At 41.9% G+C, this 27,849-nt stretch overlaps 1 protein-coding gene across 1 annotated transcript in view; it reads right to left on the reverse strand.

Annotated features, from left to right (window-relative positions):
* Positions 1-6,435: 6,435 nt before the first annotated feature.
* DNTT (DNA nucleotidylexotransferase) overlaps positions 6,436-27,849 on the reverse strand; it is a 162,329-nt gene continuing 140,915 nt past the window's right edge. Inside the window, exon 11 of the mRNA XM_075258488.1 lies at positions 6,436-6,522. Coding sequence (XP_075114589.1) covers positions 6,436-6,522 — 87 coding nt within the window. The remainder of the gene's footprint in view (positions 6,523-27,849) is intronic.

Here is a 27,849-nt window from a genome sequence, read left to right on the forward strand (position 1 = left end):
GGAGGCTCATTAGAGGATTAATACATTACATGTAATACAAGGCTTCCATAGAGAACTCAAGGAGCTGTCTCTGTGATTAAACTTCAGCATCATGACAGATGACAGCCAGAATTTAATAGCGGCAGAAATGTAACAAATCTTGCTCTATATTGGCTACAATGGCTCAAGTATTTCAGGTTACAATGTCACCATCATCAATTACTACTAAGGAGAAGTTATGGAGGACTCTTTCTTAAAACTACTTAACCTTCGGTGGAATACTAATGATAGGATCTGGACATTAAATAACACTTAGAGAGGGAATACATTTACATGGAAGGACAGAGTTCCTGATAATATTATTGGGATTTTTTGGTTTTTATGTATAGGAAACCCTCAGGGCATTGACTTTTTGTATTATAGGAAGAGAGCCATGTACTACGCTAGATAAAATGGTGCAATCCAGCTGCTTTGGGGTGCGCTAGGTTTTCCAAGAAGAGAAATTGATAGGTCAGCTCTGATTTCTTGCAATATGTAGCTGGTTATAGTTTATGCGATGTGTGTTTCATCCAGTAATTCTTTACGGATTGGCAACCATGAGGGCATGGACTTTTTGTATGATAGGAAGAGAGCCACGTACTATGTTAGATAAATTGGTGCAATTCAGCTCCTTTTGGGTGCTCTAGGTTTTCCAAGGAGCGAAATTGATGGGTCAGCTCTTTGGTTTCTTGCAGTATGTAGCTGGTTATAGTGTATGCTATATGTGTTTCATCCAGTAATTCTTTATGGATTGGAAACCATCAGGGCATGGACTTGAAGAAAGTGATATACTACATTGATATATTGGTGTGATTCAGTATCCAGCTGATTTTGGATGAGACGCAATTGATCCGTTAGCACTCTGGTTTTGTGCAGTATTTAGATGGTTATAGTGTGTGATGTGTGTGTGTCATCCAGTAATTCTCTTTACAGTATGGCTCTGAAATTCCTGTCCAGTGCCGGGATACTGAGGGTTAGAGGTGACTGGTGTTAGGGTCAGATTTTGGGCTAGAACTAAAGAAAGCTTCAAAGAAAACTAAAATCAGGGTCATTTTTTGTCTTTTTATTCTGTAATAGGATTACCAGCACCATCTTGCCGTCCGTAGCTGAGAAATTGATTTGGTTATAACCTCGTATCATGCAGTGAAGGCTTCTTGGAAGTCAGGCATGTTGTTCAGGGTGCTTGCTATAGAGGGCAGCATAACAGAGGCACTGTCTCCGTGTTTACATCTTGGGAGACAGATTTGCATATTCTTCCCATGTTCCCTTGCAGTGGAGCAACTATGGCTGTATAAGTCTCCATACACCTGAGAAGGTGGTCTCTCCCTAAGGATAGACGTTATCCCCACCATCTTGCTCCAGTCATCTACATATTAGCGCGTTCCTATTTTCCCACATTCTTGTTCATTGCTCGTGTTATATGATATGTTATGTAATATAGTGTTAGTGGTGTGATTCATGTTTCATCTTGTTACATAATTCAGCCCTTACATAAGACAATGATAGCACCTGAGAAAAGGGATTGCTGAAGGGTAGGTACAGTTCTCGGTCTTTATTTAGATAGAATAAGTCTCACTATTTACCTCACACAGAAGTTTATGGAGAGGGGAGAGGAGGAGGATTTCAATTGATTTATTACCTCATTCTGTGCAGTGGTAGAGCTTTATCTTAAAGATATAACAGTGTCAAAAGAGCTCCTTTCCTCATAGCATAGCAGTTTACCAGTTGCAGTTATTTCTGTGTCTTTTCCCCTTCGCTTCTCCATAGACTTCTATACTATAAAAAGTAACTCAGCCTGGTAAATGGAAAAAAAAACAGACTTCTTTAATATTACAAAGTTTCTTATATTCACCTGTATTTATTTATAGAAAGTTGTTTTATAATTGGAGGAATGGTTTAAGCCATACATCCAGGTGGCGTATTATTCCCTTTTAGAGAAACTACCCAAAAATCAGATGATATTAGTGGGAAAACTATGGGAAACCAAACTTTTCTCCAACAGCAGTCACTCATTGGGAAATGTAGTATTACATGGGGCCATCTAAGGCTGATTTCACAACAGTGCTTGAATTCTGTTCGGAGATTCCATCCTCGAAACCGCTTGAAAAATTTGGAGAGAAAAGTCCTGCAAGCGAATCCCGGTGGACCTCATTATAGTCTAAGGGGTACATGGGTTTCTGCTGGTAACTGCTTTGTAAGTGGATTGGGTTTCCAAGTACATGTAAGAACTAGAGATGAGCGAACACTAAAATGTTCGAGGTTCGAAATTCGATTCGAACAGCCGCTCACTGTTCGAGTGTTCGAATGGGTTTCAAACCCCATTATAGTCTATGGGGAACATAAACTCATTAAGGGGGAAACCCAAATTCGTGTCTGGAGGGTCACCAAGTCCACTATGACACCCCAGGAAATGATACCAACACCCTGGAATGACACTGGGACAGCAGGGGAAGCATGTCTGGGGGCATAAAAGTCACTTTATTTCATGGAAATCCCTGTCAGTTTGCGATTTTCGCAAGCTAACTTTTCCCCATAGAAATGCATTGGCCAGTGCTGATTGGCCAGAGTACGGAACTCGACCAATCAGCGCTGGCTCTGCTGGAGGAGGCGGAGTATAAGATCGCTCCACACCAGTCTCCATTCAGGTCCGACCTTAGACTCCGCCTCCTCCGGCAGAGCCAGCGCTGATTGGCCGAAGGCTGGCCAATGCATTCCTATGCGAATGCAGAGACTTAGCAGTGCTGAGTCAGTTTTGCTCAACTACACATCTGATGCACACTCGGCACTGCTACATCAGATGTAGCAATCTGATGTAGCAGAGCCGAGGGTGCACTAGAACCCCTGTGCAAACTCAGTTCACGCTAATAGAATGCATTGGCCAGCGCTGATTGGCCAATGCATTCTATTAGCCCAATGAAGTAGAGCTGAATGTGTGTGCTAAGCACACACATTCAGCACTGCTTCATCACGCCAATACAATGCATTAGCCAGTGCTGATTGGCCAGAGTACGGAATTCGGCCAATCAGCGCTGGCTCTGCTGGAGGAGGCGGAGTCTAATGTCGGACCTGAATGGAGACTGGTGTGGAGCGATCTTAGACTCCGCCTCCTCCAGCAGAGCCAGCGCTGATTGGCCGAATTCCGTACTCTGTCCAATCAGCGCTGGCCAATGCATTCTATTAGCCCGATGAAGTAGAGCTGAATGTGTGTGCTTAGCACACACATTCAGCTCTACTTCATCGGGCTAATAGAATGCATTGGCCAATCAGCGCTGGCCAATGCATTCTATTAGCTTGATGAAGCAGAGTGTGCACAAGGGTTCAATTCGCACCCTCGGCTCTGATGTAGCAGAGCCGAGGGTGCACAAGGGTTCAAGTGCACCCTCGGCTCTCCTACATCAGAGCCGAGGGTGCGCTTGAACCCTTGTGCAGCCTCGGCTCTGCTACATCAGAGCCGAGGGTGCGCTTGAACCCTTGTGCACACTCTGCTTCATCACGCTAATAGAATGCATTGGCCAGCACTGATTGGCCAGAGTACGGAATTTGGCCAATCAGCGCTGGCCAATGCATCCCTATGGGAAAAAGTTTATCTCACAAAAATCACAATTACACACCCGATAGAGCTCCAAAAAGTTATTTTTAATAACATTCCCCCCTAAATAAAGGTTATCCCTAGCTATCCCTGCCTGTACAGCTATCCCTGTCTCATAGTCACAAAGTTCACATTCTCATATGACCCGGATTTGAAATCCACTATTCGTCTAAAATGGAGGTCACCTGATTTCGGCAGCCAATGACTTTTTCCAATTTTTTTCAATGCCCCCGATGTCGTAGTTCCTGTCCCACCTCCCCTGCGCTGTTATTGGTGCAAAAAAGGCGCCAGGGAAGGTGGGAGGGGAATCGAATTTTGGCGCACTTTACCACGCGGTGTTCGATTCGATTCGAACATGGCGAACACCCTGATATCCGATCGAACATGTGTTCGATAGAACACTGTTCGTTCATCTCTAGTAAGAACCTAAATGTGTGAACCTACATGTAATACATGGCTAGGCCAAGTCCGCCAAGCAGGGGCTGATCTTTTTGGTTTCCGTAGTGGATAACCCCACTTTATGATGTCAGTTTGCCCTTATAGTACAAGGACAGGGGTTTTTTTTCCTTTTCATTTTAGTCATTGTAATTTCCAACAAAATTAAACTAGCAGTAAAAAAAAGAAAAAAATGAAAAAATGTGGTTTTAATGGCGAAGATTCATCGCAAGCCTATCCTTAATGCAATTGCACATTCTTCATTGTTTGCTTGCCAATGATAAAAGCTCCCATTACCACCTACTACACTGTCACAAAGATATACACAAAAAAGAAAATAACGGATACACAAACCATAAGAAACAGCTTGTCACAAAATACCGAAAATATTTTTATTCTTATTCAGTATTTGATTGTAAAGAATGTGAACGCGCTATGGTTGTATTGTGTCCAAAATATAATGATGTAAAACAAAATAAAAAAGAAAATGACAGAAATGAATACAATTTGCAGCAGATAAATATAGTGCTAGTTTATGAACCATTAGCTGGCGAAAACACTTCAAACCTCTGCGAGGACAGCGCCGCTGAGCTGAAAAAAAATCCATAAGTAATGCATTCTACTTTAGAGAAAACTAATGTCAAAGAAAATGGATATTAAAAATAATAATATTAAAGTATGCCATTACACCTGGTGTGCTAACCGCTATAGCACCTCACAACTAGCGACAGGTAAAAAGCCAAAAAGCAAGTACCGTAATGGGGCCGGAGCAGCACGCAGAGGTCGTGTCAGTCGTATTGATGCCTTGATGGGAAAATAAAATCACTTCACTGAGTAATGACGCTTTTTACCACTGGAGTTTGCAAACGAGGGTCAGAATAAGGTAACATGGTGCCCTATGCCCATGTAAAATCAATTCCAAGTACCCTAAATGAAAGAGATGTAAAAAATACATCTCATTGCAGTCTTCTTAAGAAGAAAAAGCCCCCCATTCTGACCTACACCGAGCCAAACAAGTACCCTGCTTGGCACTGATGCCGGGCAAAAACTTTAAAACAGCTGTCTATGGATGGGGGGTCTATTGTTTTTGGAGGAGTTCTGGTCTGTTATTAATCCAAGTCAATGTGTCTTAGAATACAAGACATTGATCTATTGGGAGCAACGTTCCAAAAAGTGGCAAAGGGCAAGTTGTTCCCTTTCATCAAATCGAACTTATTTGTAAATTCATTGCCCAGAGTTCTCAGTAGAACATATATGGTTCATAAAAAAATAAAAATCATTTGTAATCATATTTTGAGGATTTTGCCTTGATATTTGGGTTTCTTCCTCAGACATCCTTAGTATCTTTCTTATGTCACCCCAAGTCATTCCTGAAGTCTGTGTTTGGGCCCTTGTGGTCACGTAAGGGGTGTTTACATTCTGTAGTTTTGATTCTTTGATATCAAGGCCCCATATTACCTATTCAGTCTAAACACCACATACAACACTATGCCCCAATGGTGCTTCCTTGCCCCCTAGGCAATGGCCTATCTCTTTTCATACCTATGATCTTCACCCTGTTATAATCCCATACTCAGTCCCACTTGCCCTGTTTTCATTACTGTTACATTACTTAGCTCCCATACTTTTGCTAACTTGGCAGCACCAGTCTGAACATGCTCTTAACTGTATTTGGCTTTTCGAAATAAAGAGTTCATATATTTATACACAAAGGGTTAAAAAGCATCTGTTTGCTTATCTTTATGTAAAATAACCCCATTTTTGATACCCATATACCGTAAAGACATGTTCTGAAGTTTTCTAATCCTCCTCTTTCTATATGGCACAAATTACAAGGACCGCCCGTGACTGAGAGAAAGCCGTGTTCTGCCACGTCAAAGAAGACGTGCTGGATACGATTGATATTTATGGTCAAATATTCAATACAACTTCATTCTCAGGTCCCTGCTGGATGAAAACGCTCGGAGCTTTCTTAGTAAAACATATTTCGCTGTGTCATGAAACTGCAAAACATTGTGTGAATTTCCACAAGGGTTTTGTACTTTGGTGCCCCTGGGACTACATACCTTGCTTACTATGTCTTACATATTGCTACAAAAAAAAGGAAGATACAATGAATCAAACCTCCTGAAAGAAATCCAGAGATCAGCCTCAGATTCCTTGTCTAAGCTCTGCTTTGTTACATCTTAAAACGCTTATAGTATGCCTAAGAAGACTAAACCTGTCTTGGCAAGTTCTCCCTCGCTGAAGGTTGAAGAATTGGGACATTCATCGAGGTACCAAGCTGGCTGTGAGATTTCTCTCTAAGCTGGATACTATCTGAAGCATGTTTCCTAGCTTAGCTTTAGAGTAGGACAAACATAGGCAATGTTACTCATGAAGTCAGGTCACATTTAGGCATTCCTGTCCATTGGTGCCACATAGTCCAGGCCAAGGTGGGCAAAGATGTCTTCTTCAGTTCTGGCTCTCAGGAAAATTTGCTGGAAAACGCAAAAAATAAATTAGTCATTACAAATACTCTATTAGTAATGGAGTTAAATATTTTATGAGTAGTTCACCAGAAATATATTCTTACAACTCAACTCAAGGATGGGAATACACATGGTGGGCAATGAGCATAAGGAGGAGCGGAGTAGATTGGAGAAGAAAGAAAGAGGTTCAGTACAACTTGTATTTCATTGATCCAAATCCCTTCTCTTTCTACTTATATAGTGTTGTTACCTAGTTAGTGGACACATCAAGTTCAGTATTTTATACTAAAATACTTTATCAATGGCCCAGACCCAATTCAACGTAAAGTGGAAAAATTGTTTCCTGAATCCTGCTGGTAAGTGGACAGATCTATAGAGCAACATTTTAATACTAGTAGCTCTTTATATAGTGGTCTATAAGAAGACATCTAACCATTTTCTTTAAAGCAGATGACACTACCCCACCACTGAAGCATGTTCCACAATTTTGCAGCTTGGACAGTGATTGTAGGAGTTTGAAGTTTGACTTTGGGTCATTCTTAAGTGTCCTCCCTGGTATGCACTAACCCATATCCAGGGAACTGGACTTTTCTGTAGGGAGACTACCAGGTTTCTATCTCCTGGTGGGATCCTAAGTGACATCTGACCTAAGGCCGAAAGACATTAGTGCATTGCACCAAGGTTTAAGCAGCAGAGCAGTCAAGGTACCGTCACTCCATCAGCAACAGGCTGAATATATGTGTGGTCAGGAACAAGCAGCAGTTCAAGGCATGCAGCACAACTGTAATGGTCAGGAACAAGCACAGAAATGAAGCAAAAGAGAGATCAGTAGACAGAAACATTGTCAGAGAAAAGGCCAAGGGTCAATACACATGTAAGCAAGGGATGCTACAGCAGTGGAAGACATCTTCTCAGGACCTAGCAAGGTAAAGGAAGCTTCAAGAAAGCTAGAAATGACCCCTACCTGTAGGTGCATAAGATTGACTTCAATGATTACAGCTTCTTACAAGGCTAGCACACCCTACACACAAGCACTGAGGGCAATGGTGCGCGCTAGTCTTTCAGAGAGCCATTTGCCATACATGATATTAATCATATACTTGTAACACTGATACTTGGTCCAAGTTTAAGATTATGCATTCCTTCTTTCAATAACATAAGTATCTTTATTCCAGGAGATATCTTATATGGTGCTTACATACATTACTCCAGCACCTTTGAATACACCCATCACGAGGCCGGCAGGGAACCAAGAACTGAGACATGGACACTACACTTATACTTGGACAATATTTTTCGCATTCTTGCTTTACTACTTTCTTCGTCTATGGGATGAAGGTGTTTATTTGATGATTCCAATCAGTACTATTCTTTACGCCTTCTTAGCGGAGGAAGTAAATAATGGATTGTGTGTCTTCGTCTCCATTTTTGCCATTTCAGAGTGGCATTCGCCGAGCTCATAGCTAATCACTAATCAGCATCAATCAAGCTTACATAAAATGCTTAAGAGCAGCTGGCACTGCCGCGTCTCCTCCGTGCCAATCAATTCTGTTATTTCAATGACTGCAAATAATGCTTCTGTGGCTGTAAACATGACCATTAACTACACTTAATGCAGAACAAATGCCCGGGGAAGGCAATGTGCTGTGATTTGTAGCTTCCTATATTTATATGGTGACTTAGATAATCAATAGCACTAAAACCCAATGGCAGCAGAACCAAGGATGCTTAAGGCATCATTAATTGATGTATATATCCTAATAATGACCAATCAGACTTGGATACAAGAGGGAATAGCTACACGCTCTGCAAAGCCCCAGCCATCCGCGGTGGTCTATGACGCTACCATTTTGAAGGAAATACTTTAGTGTTATCGACAAACTCCTGGCTGGGATTTCCACTGCAAATGGTTGTCAGAGTATGGGGAAGCTCTGTGCTTTCCACTCATCCATCATCTTATATTATATAAGTCTAGGATTAGGAGCAGTTCTCTACTTTTTGAGGTGGGATCTTTTTCCCACCTCCACCAGCTCCAACTCCAACTCTTTGCATCCCTCATTAGATGTAAAGCCAAAGTCAGAAGTAGATTTAGCAGAAGGGAGAAGTATAAGAGCTTCCTATATATTTCCGATTCCTTTTGAAGCCATTCATGGCTTTGGCTCAAAAAAACTGCAGCAAAATCTGCGCTGAACCCTGCTGCACACTCAGCTCTATTGCATCAGAAATTTAGCGGAGCTGAGTGTGCGCTGAACCCTGCTGCACACTCAGCTCTGCTGCATCGGACGGCTACATCGGACACTGCTACATCGGCCAGCACAGCAATGCATTCCTATGGGAAAAAGTCAGCTTGCACATATCGCAAGCTGACAGGGATCCCAGCATAATACAGTGACTTGGGCATGTTAGATGCCCCCAGGCATGCTTCCCCTGCTGTTCCAGTTGCATTCCAGAGATGTTGGCATCATTCCCTGGGGTGTCATAGTGGACTTGGTGACCCTCCTGAGTTGAACAGTGGTTTCCCCCTAAACGAGTATTTATTCCCCATAGACTATAATGGGATCCGATGTTCGATCGAACAGTCGAGTATTGAGCGGCTACTCGAATCGAACTTCGAACATTTCACTGTTCGCTCATCTCTAATAGATAGGTTCCTAGGAGCCCTGACAGTTTTCTACACTATGTTTTATAGATAGGTTCCTAGGAGCTCTAAGAGCGTTCTACTCTGTACTCTAACTTACCAAGGGGTCCTTGATCATAGCCCTAATGCCTCAATAGTCAGTTTACTACCGCAATAACCAATCTAGCATTTGCTGCTTCTTCGCCGTCGCTAGGAACAAATCCATTGACATTACACATTTTGGGAGGTGTTTGTTTCAAAACTCCAAATAAAGAGCATTTGCCTACCTGCTGTTATCCTAAGATAATGAAGGTCATCATTCAAGTCTATACCTGACATATAGAACAGAGGGATGCATGAAAAATGGCAGCGTTCCTCATAGCACTGGTTATTTTAATCTGCATGCCTTCTTTGGACTTTTCATTCAAAGGACATCTTGCTAAAAATAAGCCAAATTATGCTCAATGGTGCTGCTAGAGTCAAGCACAGGCTGTGGCTGAAGGAAAAAGGGTTTTAATAGGAAGAAAGAGCAGAAGATGGCTTGAAGTTCAGTGGTTATCTTGCTTTTGGTTCCCGGTGACTGCTGTGTCCAATCGGAAAACAACTCGGAAATCTTAGATTTTCTGATTAGACCCAGCGTGTGTTAAAAAGCAGCTGTATAAAAAACACTATATAGCTGGCAGATGCAAAGTGTTTTTTTCTTCTATCATTTCCTTTCTTCAATATTACATTTTTCTAATTTCAGACTATAAAGGCAAATTCAGTTCCCTTCATATTCAGAGCGTCGAATTATGTAAAACTTGGTGCATTTAAAAGGCTTAAAGGCTGAAGTGCTTCACTTATGTAGCGGAGAACAAAGGCCACCTCACTAATGATTCTACCGCACGAAATGATCATGGAGCCGAGATCAAGCACAGCTTGTTACTGACACAGCTTCAATCAGAATGAAATGTATACAGGTGCAAGGACATTCACAACAGTCGGCCCGCTTACCATCCAAATGGTACGCTTGCCCTGGGCTCAGCTGCTACTGTGATGCAAAAAACAAAAAGAAACTTGTTGGAAAGGAAGTGCAAGCACATCAGGGATCTTGTTATTAAGTCCAGATCACTGGGCGGTATAATGTGTGGCTATATTTATGCAGGTTTATTCATTTTAATGATTGGGTTTGGTGGAGCTATGGAATATTATAATATAACTGGACCTCAATACAATAATCTGTAACAGAACGCGCCCTCCAACTATCAGTACTTACATACAAAGGGCATACAAACAACCCCCCCCCCCCTTCCCCCAGCCAACTATCACAAGCCCTGTTATTGTACTTGCCAGTTATACCAGGAATATAGAAAGTTAAAGAGGAATCCCCATCTTGGGTATTTATAGAACATCCACAGGATAGATGTGGGTGCTATTTCTGAGACTCCATGGACATGCAGAATGTAGAGGTGGCTCAAGATTTACGATTCTCTCCATTGACTTGTACAGGAGTTATAAGAATAGCCAAGCTATTGCAAGAACTGTAAGATGCAGCTTTTTTCCCACCATGGCCCGAAACGCTACATATTCGCAACCTGTCACCCTGGTCTTACAAGAATATGGACTAGTCGCTCTTGTGGCAACCTGGGCCAATAAACACACACATACATGAATGGATTTGCTCATAATGGACTATAATTTATGATTGTGTGGATTTATTGTAACAATTTTTATCAAATTTATAAGACTTACGTTTTAGCACTTTGTGGTGATCTTATAGCTATAGCGCTTCCACACATTTTATTATTGGTAATACAAACTCTGGTTAGAGAAACCTGTCACTTTTCTTCTTTTATACTAAAATGTTGGAGGAAAATCACAGCATTAATGGATCCTTTTGTTCTCTGCTAGAAAATACTGTCCTGCGAGGTGGTAGCTGGAGGCATTCATTCCAATGGAGAGCTAGAAGAAATTACCAGGGTCCATCAGTCTCATCCAGCAAGCTCAGGCTAGTCCATGGAGAAGATGCTGAGCCCTATGTTTTTGGGGCCCTGGGCAAGGGTAGATCTCTAGCCCCCATACCCCTGGATGAGCAGTGCATGACTCACTACACAGTCACTGTCCTGCATACAGCCATTACTATTATATAGACCATGAGATGACATCTAGGCACACAGGCAAGCAGACCAGTATGTTCCCTCTCCAGTCCCACCTTGTCGATAGTACCCTCCAAAATAACCTTGCTGCTTCCTGAGACCATCAGGGTCAACTCGGATTCACGAATAGCTGTCTAGTAAGATTTGGCTGTATAATAGTTACACAGTCTCCAGAATTAATTTTACTCCTAGGTTCTAAGCACCCCAGTCTAACAGGCTTTTTTGGAATTAACTGATTTGCTCTCCTGATAGGTGTGAATTCATACTTTGCAGCAGTGCCGTAACTAAAGTCTTGTGGGCTCCTTTGTAATCTTTTGTCCGGGGCCCCCTACCTCATCCCTAAAGCGAATTCTTGATAGTGATGGTTACGGGTACTAAAGGAGTTTAATCCACTTTTCCACAGTCCATCTTTGGGTCTCCTTGGCTTATGGGCCAAATGGAAGCTGCAATCTCAATACAGATGCCAGTGCTTATGGGCCCCCTAAGGCTCCTGGACCCCAGTGCGACTGCACCCTCTGCACCACCTCAAGTTATGCCCCTGCTTTGCACCATTCGAGGTTCACCCACTTGATGGGTTTGTATTCACATTCACACTTTGTGGTGCTCATAACTTAAACCGTAAACCACCTACATTGAACAACTTCTATTCTACATTGATATAGATGAGAGATAAAAATAGAAAAGAGCAAACTCATAGCGAAGATTAAAATGGACCCTCCATTGTGGTTTTGGCTTCTGCCATCCACAATAGAAAGATTTGGTTTTTGACCTTGGATCCTACAAGGTCTTATCCCATCCTCAGTAACATACAGCAATGCAGGACCTATTGAATCATGAAGTCTGTAATATCAAACTCCTTTATGAAAACAAGTTATTCCTTTTAAGTTGTCAGGATTGTGACATGAAATGAATAATGTTATTCAGATGATTTTCTTCTATCTTGATGTTGGTAATTAGCATTACTGTCGCTTTCATCATATCAAACACTGCACTGATCTTTACAAAGAACAGATCTCTACAGAGGAGCCCCTGAGAATATACATAGCACTTAGTGTGGACTGGGTAATTACCGCAACATGGAACCGCGCCTTGTGACTCCACATTCTAGACAAGGCTCATGGGTCTCATCAGACATAAAGTGACTTCAGATAAAGGCATACATGAAACTTCTGGGTCCTGATCCACATCAGTTCCAAAGCCCTAATCATTGCATCGCTCTATAGGATATTATTTATTAGAATATTTCTTTCTTTCATGACCAATAGGGATGCACGGTATAACGCAGAAATGTTCACGACTGTGCCAGGTGTCCATACAGTGCAGAATCCATCAGAAAACCCAGCCAAAAATGTCCTGCAAGCCCAACATCATGTCAGGGGAAAAAAAATAATGGACAACAGATGGACTGCATTATAGTTAATGGGGTCCCTCGGGATCCATTGTTGTTAGAGATGAGCGAGTAGTACTCGATCGAATACTACGGTATTCGAAATACTCGTACTCGATTGAGTACTACTAGCTGTTCAAAGTTAAGATTCGATGCAGAACCAGCGTTGATTGGCAGAATGCTATACATTGCCAATCAACGCTGGTTCTTCTCTTACCTTTAGAAGTCTTCTCCCTGCGCAGCGCTCCCGCATCCTCTTCCGGCTCTGCATTCACTCTGCCAGGCATCGGGCCTGGGCAGAGCCGACTGCGCATGTCTGCTTGTAGTGCGGGCATGCGCAGTCGGCTCTGCCCAGGCCGATGCCTAGCAGAGTGAATTCAAGGCCGGAAGAGGACGCGGGGACACTGGGCAGGGAGAAGAATAAAACCCGACCCTCACTCATGGACTTGGTAAGTAGAATTTGATCGAATGTTGCGTACCCCTGAAACGAGCATTTCCCCCCATAGACTATAATGGGGTTCGAAACCCGTTCGAACAGTCGAACAGTGTGCGGCTGTTCGAATTGGATTTCGAACCTCGAACATTTTAGTGTTCGCTCATCTCTAATTGTTGTCCATCATTAGACAATTTTCTGTTTTTCTGGTCTTGCGATGGACTAGAATAGTGATTCCCCTAGGGGTCCACGGGAGACTCGACGGGACCATTGTTACATCTAATCTTCATATTTTTTGACGAGTTTTGGGAATATGGTAGAAATGTAGCAGCAGGGGATATACCGAAACCAATACAATTTTGAAAGTGGTCTACGAGAAAAGAAAGTTTGCGAACCACTGGACTAGAAGAACCAAAAGAATGATGCAGATGTGAACACAGACATACAAACTTGTACTCATGATATTCTTCTGCTATGCCTTTAAGCAGAATAGTTACATCATTTCATAATGACAGTGTCATGCTTAAAGGGGTTGTCCCACCTGGAGCATAGCTCCACATCATCTTACAATGTACATCCACATATAATCTGTATATAATATTATGTGATGTTGCATATACCTTACTTATAGTGCAATGATAGAAGTGACATTCTATTCATGTTCTGTTTGCATTCAGAATTCCTCTAGTTGTTTCAACACTTGTGTTGTCAGAAATATATGTAAAGCTAGTAATACACTACTTAGGTCATCTACATAAATGCACCAAATTTTGGGCAGTTGTCTTTTACCCTGTTGGGGGGGCGTTCACACTTGCACCCACCAGGTCTACATCCTATTCCCCGGGGAAACAGGATAGGGGACAGCCTCCTGGCAGTCAGTTTTGTTTGAATGGGTTTTTAAAGCAAGCCGCCGGTGTCCATATGCAGCGTCTCCACAGGTTTCGAACCCCATTATAATCTATGGGGTGAAATGCTAGTTTCAGGGGTACACAACATTTGATTAAATTCTACTTACCAAGTCCATGAGTGAGGGTCGGGCTGGATTCTTCTCCCTGCGCAGCGTCCCCGCGTCCTCTTCCGGCCTTGAATTCACTCTGCTAGGCATCGGGCCTGGGCAGAGCCAACTGCGCATGCCCCGCACTACAAGTGGACATGCGCAGTCGGCTCTGCCCAGGCCTGATGCCTAGCAGAGTGAATTCAGAGCTGGAAGACGCCACGGGGAAGCTGCACGGAGAAGACTTCTAAAGGTAAGAGAAGAACCAGCGTTGATTGGCAATGTATAGCATTCTGGCAATCAACGCTGGTTCTGCATCGAATCTTAACTTCGAACAGCTAGTAGTACTCAATCGAGTACGAGTATTTCGAATACCGTAGTATTCGATTGAATACCTACTCGATCGAGTACTACTCGCTCATCTCTAGTTGTTATCAGTCATTAGACCCGTCTTGTTAGTCCATTCCTCTGGTCCTACGGCGGATTAGAAGAACGTATTAAATACAGCAGTTGCGAACCCACCCTTCCTTGTACAGTTCAAGTATACCTGAAGGGTTACACAATTTACTGCCAAAACTCCATTTCAGACAGGGTACTTCAAAAATTAAAGCTTTCCCGAAGAACACTAGCTGTACAGAAATGATACACTGTGTTAATATGGACAAAGCGGATTTGAAAGGAATTTTTAATAAGACCTGGAAGAGCAGCCACAGTCTCTCGCAGGCTTGAAAGATGCACAGTTATTAAATGTAATTTATGCCGTCAGCCCAAAGCTATCTTCTTTCAGCCTAAGGATGAGAAAAAATATTGAGAAATAAATGGAACACTGTAAGTAAAAACTTGAACTTAGACCCTGCTCCATTTTCTAAACTATAACAATTTGTTGAACGCTAAAATATTGGACAAGCATAAAAAAAAAAAGCTGTAAAAAAAATAAATGGCTTTAGCTACAGGGGAGCCATTGTACGAGTCCCATAGAGGAGCCGAGGATTTATTTATTTTTTTTTACTTTTTTGCTTAAGCGATTATGTATTATGCTAAACAAGTCTATGACTTATGTTTAGAACTTGTAATGTGTAGGCATTGTAATATTTCCAGCGCCGTGTTCCCAAAGCCTGATTATCATATTTATTGTCTTTTTCTACATCTATTCTTCAGACTCCGCATCATATATTTTACCTTTATGAGCTCGTTCAATTATCTTCTAGGTTTAAGTGGATCCAGTAAAAAAGGAAAAATTGGTCCGAATTGAAATTACTGAACTATTATATTTTTTTTATTAAATAAATAATAAAATGCAAACTTCGAGAAAGACATCGGAGATGCCAAACGCCAGCGGAAAAACAGCTCCATAATTAGAAAATCAAATGATTTTTTTTTACAAGAGGGTGTTGTTATATAGTTTATAGGCTGTAAAGAGAAGTCCTATAATTGTGTTTTATGTCACTTCAACAAAGGGGAAAAGATAGATAGCTTGGGGGTCCAGCTCTCCGCAAAGGGGGATTATAAGGGGTATTGTTCCCCACTTTAAATAGGGGGTATCTATTACAATAAACACCGGTGTGAAACTACAGAGCATAAAGAAATTAAAGTCATACCCAAGTCCTTAAGGCTGAGGCCCCATGTTATGGAAATGCAGCGTTTTTTGGTGCAGATTTTGCTGCATTTTTTGAGCCAAAGTCAGGAGTAGCTACAAAAGTACTGGAAAATATAAAATCACGCTAGCATTGGGGCCCCGAAGAATGGAAAACGAATCCCCTTAAAAAATGGTTACCCATGGAAACCCTAGGACCTCATAGACGCCTATAATGGGATCAACCGGGTTTCTGCCCCAAAAATGTGGGAAAATGTCCTTAAGTTCTGCTCGCGTGATAAGGGTCAGATTTTGATTGTCATCTCAGTGTAGAAGTCATTTGCTTCTATATCTTACTGTATATCATACTGGGAGATAGAAGTCTGTCTCTTCTTAGTCTTTAACCCTTAATTTTTGAAGAGGGAAAGCATGATGTTTATGCCTACTTTCCCTTCGCCCGCTTGTTCAGTTATAGTACCGTAGAGGGTCGCACCTCGGCCTTTCTGTACCTGGTTCAAAGATTCAGTTGGCTTGACTAGCTCTGTATGTGAATACTATGGCCAAGTATAAAAGACATATAGGCACCCCACATGTACCCAGAGTACATGTCCCCAGCCCATCTAGCCAAGTCCCTGTGAGGTTCACACTATTCAATGAAATAAAGTGGAACTGGCATCCTGTTCCTCCTAGTGGCACCCAACTCACTGGCATCTGTCCCATCTGGTTTCCTCTTCTTCCTCTCCTGCCCCTGCTAGTGGCACACCAGCTCTCTGTCACTTAAATGGCTAGTGCATGCACCAGTAAGTCTGTCCCCAGCCAATTCCTGCTGGCCCTTCTTTATACAAGTATACTCCCCCCTAAGTTTGGGACCTGAGCAATAAAATTTATTTTTACCATTCTAGACCTGTCGTAAGGTGTTTTTCTGACAGGACTTGTCTTGTGATTTTACCATTGACTTGTTCTTGACTATTTACCTGTCTTCTGTTACTTTCCTGCCTTTCACCTGTGTCTGACCTTGGCTTGATCCTGTCCTCTGTACCTCTGCCTCCTGCCCTGACCACCTGCTTGTACCGGAGATACTCTGTCCTGACCCTTAGTGCTTCGAACCAGTGTCTCTTGGCCTGCTGGGCCAGATGCTACCCATATCAGCACTACTTCAGGAGGTAGCATTCTGGCAGTGTCCTTGCCGCAATGATTTTAGGCCACCTCATTGGTACTATACCTATGTCCTTGTGATACATTCACTAGGAGATAGCATACACAATGGCTAGAAGGACTGAAACCTACAAGAGATCATATATTTTGTAATTTCTCATATTAACAGTCTATACATCTTCCCGATAGATCTAATAAAGCTCTAAATAGCCACATTTAACATTAGCTAATTCATTGACAAAATCCCTGTAGGATTAATTCAGCTTGTGGTTATTGTTATGGTAACTGCTTACTTAAACCTCATTCATCAGATTTCTCACAAATCGGCTTATATTCATTAATACTCATTATTACTCAAAAACCTCCACACCAGTCAATTTGTACAAACATCTGTTCTCATGAAATCCTACATTTCTATACATTAAATGGTCTATATTTGACCTTCACTGGATCAGGCCACCAAGCAGCAAAACGTATGGTTCTCCTAATGAATTATAGATGAAGACATTACCTTGTTAGTTATCTCTGTTACATGTTACTAATTCTGACATTTTATTAAAACTTTAATTATATGAAGCCAGCAGATACTCATTAAACTTTATTTGCATTTGCATTATTGCTAATAAGTTATCTTTCCCTGTGCTAACATAATATCCTGGTGACAGGTGCAAATGGGCTCGGTGATAAATGGTTATCAAAGTAATTCTTTCATTATCCTGCCTGAATGATTAGGAGTTCACTTTGTAAAATTCACCTGTTTATTAAACCTCGGGTATTTTGTAACATTTAAGCTGAATGCATTATAAAGTTGTAAGTTGAGGAGCAGAAAATAAAAATATACCAGTATATGTGGGCAGCTGCTGATCAGGCGCATAGCTATGAGGGTAGGAGTCGTAGCAGGATTATAGTACCTAATGGACCCAACAACCCTTCTACCATATTACATCAGTGAGCACCAGTAGTATAAATGGCATAGTAACATAGTTGATGAGACTGGATAAAGACCATCTAGACCAATCAATAAACCTACCACTAAGTGGTGAGGATCAACATTCTATCCCAAAATATAGGTTGTCTGACATTCAGAGCACCTCGAGGGATCAGTTGTTCAAAGATCGAGATGAGAGAACCTCTCACAATTTGTTTTGTGTTCGGATGTACAAGTACGTAACATACTCTGTATTGACTTAAAACATAGTATATAACACTGTCATGGCTCCTAGGAACCTATCTATAATTCATAGTGTATAACACTGTCAGGGCTCCTAGGAACCTATCTATAAAACAGTGTATATAACACTGTCAGGACTCCTAGGAACCTATCTATAATTCATAGTGTATAACACTGTCAGGACTCCTAGGAGCCTATCTATAAAACATAGTGTAGAACACTGTCAGGGCTCCTAGGAACCTATCTATAAACCATAGTGTAGAACACTGTCAGGGCCCCTAGGAACCTATCTATAAACCATAGTGTAGAACACTGTCAGGGCTCCTAGGAACCTATCTATAACACATAGTGTAGAACACTGTCAGGGCTCCTAGGAACCTATCTATAAAACATAGTGTATAACACTGTCAGGGCTCCTAGGAACCTATCTATAATTCATAGTGTATAACACTGTCAGGACTCCTAGGAACCTATCTATAAAACATAGTGTAGAACACTGTCAGGGCTCCTAGGAACCCATCTATAAAACATAGTATATAACACTGTCAGGGCTCCTAGGAACCTATCTATAAAACATAGTGTAGAACACTGTCAGGGCTCCTAGGAGCCTATTATTATTATTATTATTTATTATTTATTTATATAGCACCATTAATTCCATGGTGCTTTACATTTGGGGGTTACATACAATACACAGAATATACAGGTAGATATAATACTAACAATGACTGACTGGCACAGTGGGGTAGAGGGCCCTGCCCGCGAGGGCTTACAATCTATGGGGGAAGGGGGTAGAGACAGAAAGAGAGGGGGAGACTGTACAGATGGCAGTGAGGTGATAGTGTTATTGGAGGTTGTAGGCCTTCCTGAATAGGTGAGTCTTCAGGGCCTTCTTGAAGCCTGTGATTGTGGGGGTCAGTCTTATGTGTCTTGGTAAGTAGTTCCAGAGTATGGGGGATGCATGAGAGAAATCTTGGAGACGGTTGTGTGAGGAGCAGATGAGAGCAGAGTGGAGTAAGAGGTCGTTGGAGGATCTGAGGTTACATGTGGGCAGGTAGCAGGAGATTAGGTCTGAGATATATGGAGGGGACAGGTTGTGGATGGCTTTGTATGTTAGCGTTAGTAGCTTGAATTCAATTCGCTGAGCTATAGGTAGCCAGTGGAGGGACTGGCAGAGGGGAGCAGCCGATGAAGATCAGGGGGTGAGGTGGATTAAGCGAGCAGCGCACTTTAAGGTGGACTGGAGGGGGGCGAAGAAGTTAGCTGGGAGTCCATGGAGAAGGGTGTTGCAGTAGTCTAGGCGGGAGATTATGAGGGCCTGGACGAGCATCTTGGTAGTTTCTGGGGTGAGGAAGGAGCGGATTCGGTGGATGTTCTTGAGCTGGAGGCGACAGGAGGTGTTGAGGGTTTGAATATGTGGCTTGAAGGATAGGTCAGAGTCCAGGGTTACCCCAAGGCATCGGGCCTGTGGGACAGGGGTAAGTGGGGTTCCATTAACTTTGATAGATGGGTCAAGTGGAGGGGCCATACAGGATGGGCTGAAGATGATAAACTCTGTTTTCTCCATGTTATTTTGAGAAAGCGGGAGGAGAGGAAGGAGGCTATGGCCGCTAAACAATCTGGAATTCTGGCCAGCAGGGAGGTAATGTCTGGTCCAGAGATGTAGATTTGGGTGTCATCGGCATAGCAGTGGTACTGAAAGCCATGAGATTCTATGAGTTGGCCCAGGCCAAGGGTGTAGATGGAGAACAGGAGGGGTCCTAGGACGGAGCCCTGGGGGACACCTACAGAGAGATGGTGAGGTGAGGAGGTGGTGTGCGAGTGGGAGACGCTGAATGTGCGGTCGGTGAGGTATGAGGAGATCCAGGAATGGGCCAGGTCTAAGATACCAAGGCACGAGAGAATTTCTAACAGGAGCGAGTGGTCAACTGTCAAAGTCAGAGGAGAGGTCGAGGAGGAGGAGGACAGAGTAATGGCACTTGGCTTTGGCAGTTAGCAGGTCATTGGTGACTTTTGTTAGGGCAGTTTCAGTGGAGTGCCGGGGTCTGAAGCCTGACTGAATTCTGTCAAAGAGCAGGTTGGACAAGAGATAGGAAGAGAGTTCAGAGTGGGCATGTTGCTCAAGAAGTTTTGAGGCGTACGGGAGCAGTGAGATGGGACGATAGTTGGCAGGAGAGGACGGGTCGAGGGACGGTTTCTTAAGTATAGGTGTGACTGTGGCGTGTTTAAAACAGTGTAGAATACTGTCAGGGTTCCTAGGAACCTATCTATAAAACATAGTGTTGAACACTGTCAGGGCTCCTAGGAACCTATCTATTAAATTTCCAGCTAAGACAAACAAAGGTGAAGTTATATCAAAGTGGAGAACGAATGATTCCGCAAGGAGGTAGAAGAAAGGCAACAGAAGGTGAGGTGAATGTTTACTGATTTTTGTCACCTCTCCTGGGGTTCCACTAATTATACTTTTGGGTCTGAAGAGATTTAAGTTCACTTGAGACGAATCTCCATTTGTTCCATTTCATAAAAAATAACAATTTGAAATATTCTGGACAACCCCGGCTTGTTACAAGACAATTTGCCCATCTCCACTGAATACCAAGAACGTTGCGTAGTGGCTTTGCTTGTAATAGATTCATACATATGGGTTGAAAATACTTCAGGCATTATCTTTTTAACCAGTTTTGCCAGTCTTGACAGCTCTAGGCATACATTGACCAAAGGGAAAAAAAAGAAGATGTCAATGTAACATTACAGCGTTGAAATTCTCCAATAACCTACACCCACACAACACAGACTACTGCAGGAAATTGTCTAAAATGGAAAATAGATGAAAGTGCTAAGAACTCCAGATTCTCTAATTCCTTTACATCAAACTACTCTTTTCTTCTATTATTTTTATGTCTTTTACCCCAATTTTTATAATTTATCTTCTTTTGTCTATCAAATATTTCAGGAGAGCAAAACTTAGAATATGCCGTTGGACCTGCCAATATAATGATGAATGGTTCGTGCCACTTATTAGAATTCAGACGTGTCCAGCCATCTCACCATTGACTTCACTTGACATTACAGACAGCTACATCTGCTCTTAAAATATTATAACTTGTACTGACCTTATTGGAAAGCTATGTGCAGATGTGTGGTCATCTGTCTATTAAAACCAGTGCCAGGACCTTTGTTCTGGACATCAGTGGAGGTCCAAGTTCATGGACCACCAACTATAAGATCCTTTCCAAATTGTCTGACATGGAAGAAAATGATCTAGGATATGTCGTAGTGGTTTTATGGAAATTCCTGGATAACGTATTATAATATCCAAACATGTTAAAGGGTTAAACATCTGCATAGGTTATGAAATAGATAAATGAGAGACACATAAAAGAGATAGATAGCCGTACTGATCCTGTTCTAATATATCTTTATGTACATGATGATTGCTACATATCGTAGGTTAGCAGATTTTCCATGTTTACAGTAATAGCCATATCCATGTCTTCAGGAAACACTATGTACACTCTGCTGAATGTAATTACCTTGTAATCTTATTTTTGTCTTCCTCCTTTACGCATTCATGCTATTTTCTATTTTATTTAGCATTGAAAATTATTGCAGAGGCGAATCACTCGGCTTTGATGTGTCTTTGAAAGACATTATCTGAGATGAGAGGAGCCGTGCTTAACAATGATATATTTAAAATGTAAATTTCTTCGTGATTTTTTTTTCCCCCTGTCGGTTTCTGTTACATGGCGGAAGATTGGTTTAAAATATAATTTATTGCTAATCTTTGTGTATTCTTAGTGTGAGATATATAGAAAAGAAACAACTCTAAAATTCTATCGGGGGAGTCTAAGAAAAGGGCTTTATACTTTATTGTTCCCTGGAGAACTGGGAATGCAAACCGATCCTCTTTGTTTCCGTTCAGTTCAGTATGGGGTACAGTATTTTTGAAATTAGCTAGAGAAGTCTAAAATAGTCATATAAAAGTTCATCATTGAGCACATGTAGATATGGTCAATGCTGGACTGGTCCACCAGAGTACCAGAAGATCCTCTAGTGGGTTCCGGCTTTAAGTAGAAGACACCCAAATTTGAAGGGTACTATGTTTTATTTCCAAGGGGTTGTTGAATGGTGGGGCCAAAGAACCTCAGTCTAACACTGAACATGGCTGGGGTGAGCCCTTACTAAAAGCAACCAGGTCTTTCTCCTAGTGTTGGAGCGAGTCATCACCAACAAGAACATCTAGATGTTGTTATTCCACCGAGAACTGGTGTCTCTTAAGCAACTACCGGTTTGTCATATTCTCTTATGTACTGTTGACCCCTTGTGGAAAGGTAGTCTTAACCATGTTCACGGTGCCAATTGAAAGGAACAGGATTTGAATGGCCACCATATTTAAATAACCAACATCCGAAGTAACAGTACAGTAAATATCGGGAAAGGATTAAAGATCACTACATTGTTCTATTGTTTGGCAAGGCATTTAGCTCCTGATATTCTCCCCTTAACACATTATATGCCATTGAACTGACTAGTATATAACACTAACATTTACTGAGTCAAGTAGATGTTTTCTACAGCTTAACAGTGCCAGGTAGAGGACATACAGTGGGGCAAAAAAGTATTTAGTCAGTCACCAATAGTGCAAGTTCCACCACTTAAAAAGATGAGATGCGTCTGTAATTTACATCATAGGTAGACCTCAACTATGAGAGAAAAAATGAGAAAACAAATCCAGAAAATCACATTGTCTGATTTTGTAAGAATTTATTTGAAAATTATGGTGGAAAATAAGTATTTGGTCAGTAACAAAATTTCATCTCAATACTTTGTTATATATCCTTTGTTGGCAATGACAGAGGTCAAACGTTTTCTGTAAGTCTTCACAAGGTTGGCACACACTGTTGTTGGTATGTTGGCCCATTCCTCCATGCAGATCTCCTCTAGAGCAGTGATGTTTTGGGGCTGTCGCTTGGCAACACGGACTTTCAACTCCCTCCAAAGGTTTTCTATAGGGTTGAGATCTGGAGACTGGCTAGGCCACTCCAGGACCTTGAAATGCTTCTTACAAAGCCACTCCTTCGTTGCCCTGGCAGTGTGCTTTGGATCATTGTCATGTTGAAAGACCCAGCCACGTTTCATCTTCAATGCCCTTGCTGATGGAAGGAGGTTTGCACTCAAAATGTCACGATACATGGCCCCATTCATTCTTTCATGTACCCGGATCAGTCGTCCTGGCCCCTTTGCAGAGAAACAGCCCCAAAGCATCATGTTTCCACCCCCATGCTTTACAGTAGGTATGGTGTTTGATGGATGCAACTCAGTATTCTTTTTCCTCAAAACACGTAAAGTTGTGTTTCTAACAAACAGTTCCAGTTTGGTTTCATCAGACCATAGGACATGCTCCCAATACTTTTCTGGATCATCCAAATGCTCTCTAGCAAACTTCAGACAGGCCCGGACATGTACTGGCTTAAGCAGTGGGACACGTCTGGCACTGCAGGATCTGAGTCCCTGGCGGCGTAGTGTGTTACTGATGGTAGGCTTTGTTACGTTGGTCCCAGCTCTCTGCAGTTCATTCACTAGGTCCCCCCGCGTTGTTCTGGGATTTTTTCTCACCGTTCTTGTGATCATTTTGACCTCACGGGGGGAGATTTTGCGTGGAGCCCCAGATCAAGGGAGATTATCAGTGGTCTTGTATGTCTTCCATTTTCTAATTATTGCTCCCACAGTTGATTTCTTGAATCCAAGCTGGTTGCCTATTGCAGATTCAGTCTTCCCAGCCTGGTGGAGGGCTACAATTTTGTTTCTGGTGTCCTTTGACAGCTCTTTGGTCTTCACCACAGTGGAGTTTGGAGTCTGTTTGAGGGTGTGCACAGGTGTCTTTTTATACTGATAACAAGTTTAAACAGGTGCCATTACTACAGGTAATGAGTGGAGGAAAGAGGAGACTCTTAAAGAAGAAGTTACAGGTCTGTGAGAGCCAGAAATCTTGATTGCTTGTAGGTGACCAAATACTTATTTTCCACCATAATTTGCAAAAAAATTCTTACAAAATCAGACAATGTGATTTTCTGGATTTGTTTTCTCATTTTGTCTCTGATAGTTGAGGACTACCTATGATGTAAATTAAAGACGCCTCATCTTTTTAAGTGGTGGAACTTGCACTATTGGTGACTGACTAAATACTTTTTTGCCCCACTGTAAATACACGTGGAAACCACTGCATAAAAAAAATAAGTTTGATAACCCCTGAAAATGAGCTCACAAATGTCCCAAGGAGCGGCCCCAAACCCAGTAAGTGCTCTGCCTTATCACTAAACTCTGTCCACTGCATCCATCGATGGGGCTGTTTGATAGCTTCATTGTTGTGCCATATTATTGTATTAAATGGCACCGGAGCTATCACAAGAGCCAGACCACTAGTTGGGTTTGGGACCAACCATTAGGGAACTTATAATTTCATTGTCAGGCATAAATCCATAATGCTTTCTCTAGCCGTGGCTACAAAGGTATGTTTACATATGTAATTTTTTAGACCCCCAACCCGATTCTTTTATGGATTTAGTAGGTATAAAACATCTGATAAGCTCCCTTTAAACTCTCTGAGTTAGCAATGTTATCACCAACCCCACAGTGTTAGCCAGCGCAGGTCGTAGGTATCCATTTAGTGGAAAGCACGCATGGATTCTTTTCCTATTAGATCTCTATTTTCTTCTACGTGCACCTCATTATCTCCATTTACTTGCGGACTTGTTATGCTGTTTGACTTGCTAATGCTGCTTACTGGGGCTTTAATAAAAACACATTTCCAGTTTTCACAGGCGATAGAGAATGAAGTAAGCTCTATACAAACAATTCTGCATTGCACAAAGTACATTACAATGTGTAACAAAGTTATCGGCAAGGAGCGAGTTTATATTCAGCGCAAAATTAAATATAGTTGACCCGCGAATATATTTCTGTATAGAAAGAACAGTGTGCTATTATAATCTACAATCTGAAAGTCAGAGACATGAAAATGTAGAAGGAAAAGTGGTGGAGGGAACCTCTTATATGCAAAATCACTTTATTAAATTTTCAAAAACACAATGGGGGGGATTTAAAGAGGTCCTTTCACCATCTCCAACAGCTCCAATTTTTTGGATCCTTCAATAGAAGCGGTTCCACTGGTTTCATCGCAGGTGTCATTTTTTTCTGAAGCCCGTTTAGTTCCCAAGCAGTTGGCGGTGCTATTTTCAGCACCCAATATGCTAACTTGGCTCTCAATTGTCAGGTGGGCAGTCTTGGGCTGGAGAAGACATTTTAGGACAGTAGAATGAAGAATGGTAAGGGCTAGACAAAAAATTCCAACTGTGCAGTGCCTATTGAAGGATGAAAGGAGTTGTAGAAGGGATAGTAAAAGGAACTCTTCAACAAAGCTTCTATGCCAGTTTTATGGTGTACAAGGGTTATATTTTTTGGTGCACTGCCAATATTGCTTCAGAAATTATAATGTTTTGGCTTTGTACGTCCCATATGCCACTTTTTCAAAAAGTAGGTGTTTAAAGGGGGGTTCCAAGAGGGTCATGCCCTCACAAGACTTGGCAAACTTATTTTTGAAATCAGAAACCAAAGTAAGTTTTAGCTCAAATTTACTCTATTTTTTGTTGGTGTAGATTTGAGTTCTGGCACACCGAATTTATTAAGAAGCATGTGACTCGTAATAAGTTAGGCACATCTCTACGCCGGTGCACAGGGGATCAAGATACGTTATAATATATAATGTAAAGTAATGTGCAAAAGTTTTAGGTAAAGAAATGCTGTGACATAAGAATGCTTTCAAACATACACACACCAGTCATATTAATGTGACCACCGTCTACTTTTGACGTCAACATTAAATAAACAATCGCAGAAGGCCCGTGTCATCAGCCATCTGGGTGCACTCATCATTGTAGAAGGCATGATGGATCAACACAAGTATGCATCTATCCTTGCGGACCATGTTCACCCCTACATGCAAATTGTTTTTCCTCAGGATGATGGCATCTACCAGTAGGACAATGCGAAGTGTCACAAAGCTCGCAGTGTACATGTGTGGTTCGAGGAGCACCAGGATGAGTTTACTGCACTCCCTGGACTTGAACCCAATCGAAAATCTGTGGGACCACCTCAATCGGGTTGTTCGTGACATGGATGCTCAACCGCGTAACTTAGCGCAGCTGGCAACAGCACTGGAGTCGGCATGGCTCAACATCCCAGTGACCATCATCACAACATCCCACTCTCTTCCTGCACGTCTCGCAGCGGTCCGCTCTGCCAAAGGTGGTTATTCTGGATTTTGACAGGTGGTCACATTAATGTGACTGGACTGTGTAAATGCAAATAATAATATGGAGTCTCCTCGAAGAAACTTGAAGCAAGGAGATATCCAACAAAAAGTCTTGGATTGTCAAAAACATCCAATCCTTGGACACCCTCTTTAAAGAAGAGTTGTCCTTAGATGGATATATCCTTTAATATTCACCTTTGAAAATTAATACATGTGTAAATGACGATAAGAGACTGAACTTCCATGGAATACCAACACATTTCTCACTTCAAGGGGGAACGTAAACTAATTACAGTAATGTTCCCGTCAACCAGGTGCGAAGACAAACAAATAACTCAGTTCAAAGCACAATAGCTTGCTGCAGAAAAATGATAAAAGCCGGGGAATCACGAAGGTAATGAAGGAATGTGCATCTGTTATTGTGTTTGCAATGTGATAGTATTTAATTGTGGGAACGAGCTACACGAGCAACATGTATCAAGTCAGAAATCAATATTATAACCTCCGTATATCTTTATGGCTTGTCTCAGTCATTATTGCAGACATCTGAAGGAAGCGTTGCAGATGTGGAATGTTTAATTTATCAAGATGTTCTCGGGGCTGACTATTTCCCAGTTATAACCATATAATCTTAGAGCGGCGTCTGCCAAAACAAGACTATTACATCTAACTTAAAAAGGCATAAAAAGTCTGTTTAACTGTGCAAGCAAATAGCTTTGGGCTTTGGCAATGAAAGACAACCAGAGAAACAAGCTCTTCATATACCACCTAATCATGAAGGATGCCCCCCTCCCAACTCTTTAATAAAGCAGGCAGATTAATAACGTTGAGTATGGAAATCGTGACGGTTTTATGGAGAATTGTAAAGGTATCAGTGAGCTCATCAGGCATCCGAGTCATCAACAATATGATAAATCTCTATCATAAAGATATGAACCACAGAATCATGGTAAAATTATCTTCATAGACATTTAAAGGAAACTGAACATGGTTGCTTAGATAATTTTTTTTTAGGAACTTTAGCGTTTTTGTGTCTTTTAATAAGTTAGTAATGATCTCAGTACAGTAAAATACTAATTTAGAGAGTAACTTCATGAGACTGGGTGATATTTCTTAACCAGCGCTGATCGGCTACAAACATGTCTGACCATACTCGTTCTGCACCAGCCTCATTACACAGGCCAAGGCAGCAGATATGCAGGGGGAATGGTCACTAAATCAAATGGTTCCCCCAGCATATACACAGTACAGTCATATTAATGTGACCACCACCTACTTGTGACGTCAATGTTAAATAACCAATCGCAGAAGGCGCGTGTCATCAGCCATCTGGGTGCACTCATCATTGTGGAAGGCACGATGGATCAACACAAGTATGCATCTATCCTTGTGGACCATGTTCACCCCTACATGCAAAATATTTTTCCTCAGGATGATGGCATCTACCAGCAGGACAATGCGATCTGTCATAAAGCTTGCAGTGTACATGTGTGGTTTGAGGAGCACCAGGATGAGTTTACTGTACTCCCTTGGCCGGCAAATTCCCCGGACTTGAACCCA

The sequence above is a fragment of the Leptodactylus fuscus genome, chromosome 10 (assembly GCF_031893055.1).
Source record: "Leptodactylus fuscus isolate aLepFus1 chromosome 10, aLepFus1.hap2, whole genome shotgun sequence".
NCBI classification, from domain to species: Eukaryota; Metazoa; Chordata; class Amphibia; order Anura; family Leptodactylidae; genus Leptodactylus; species Leptodactylus fuscus.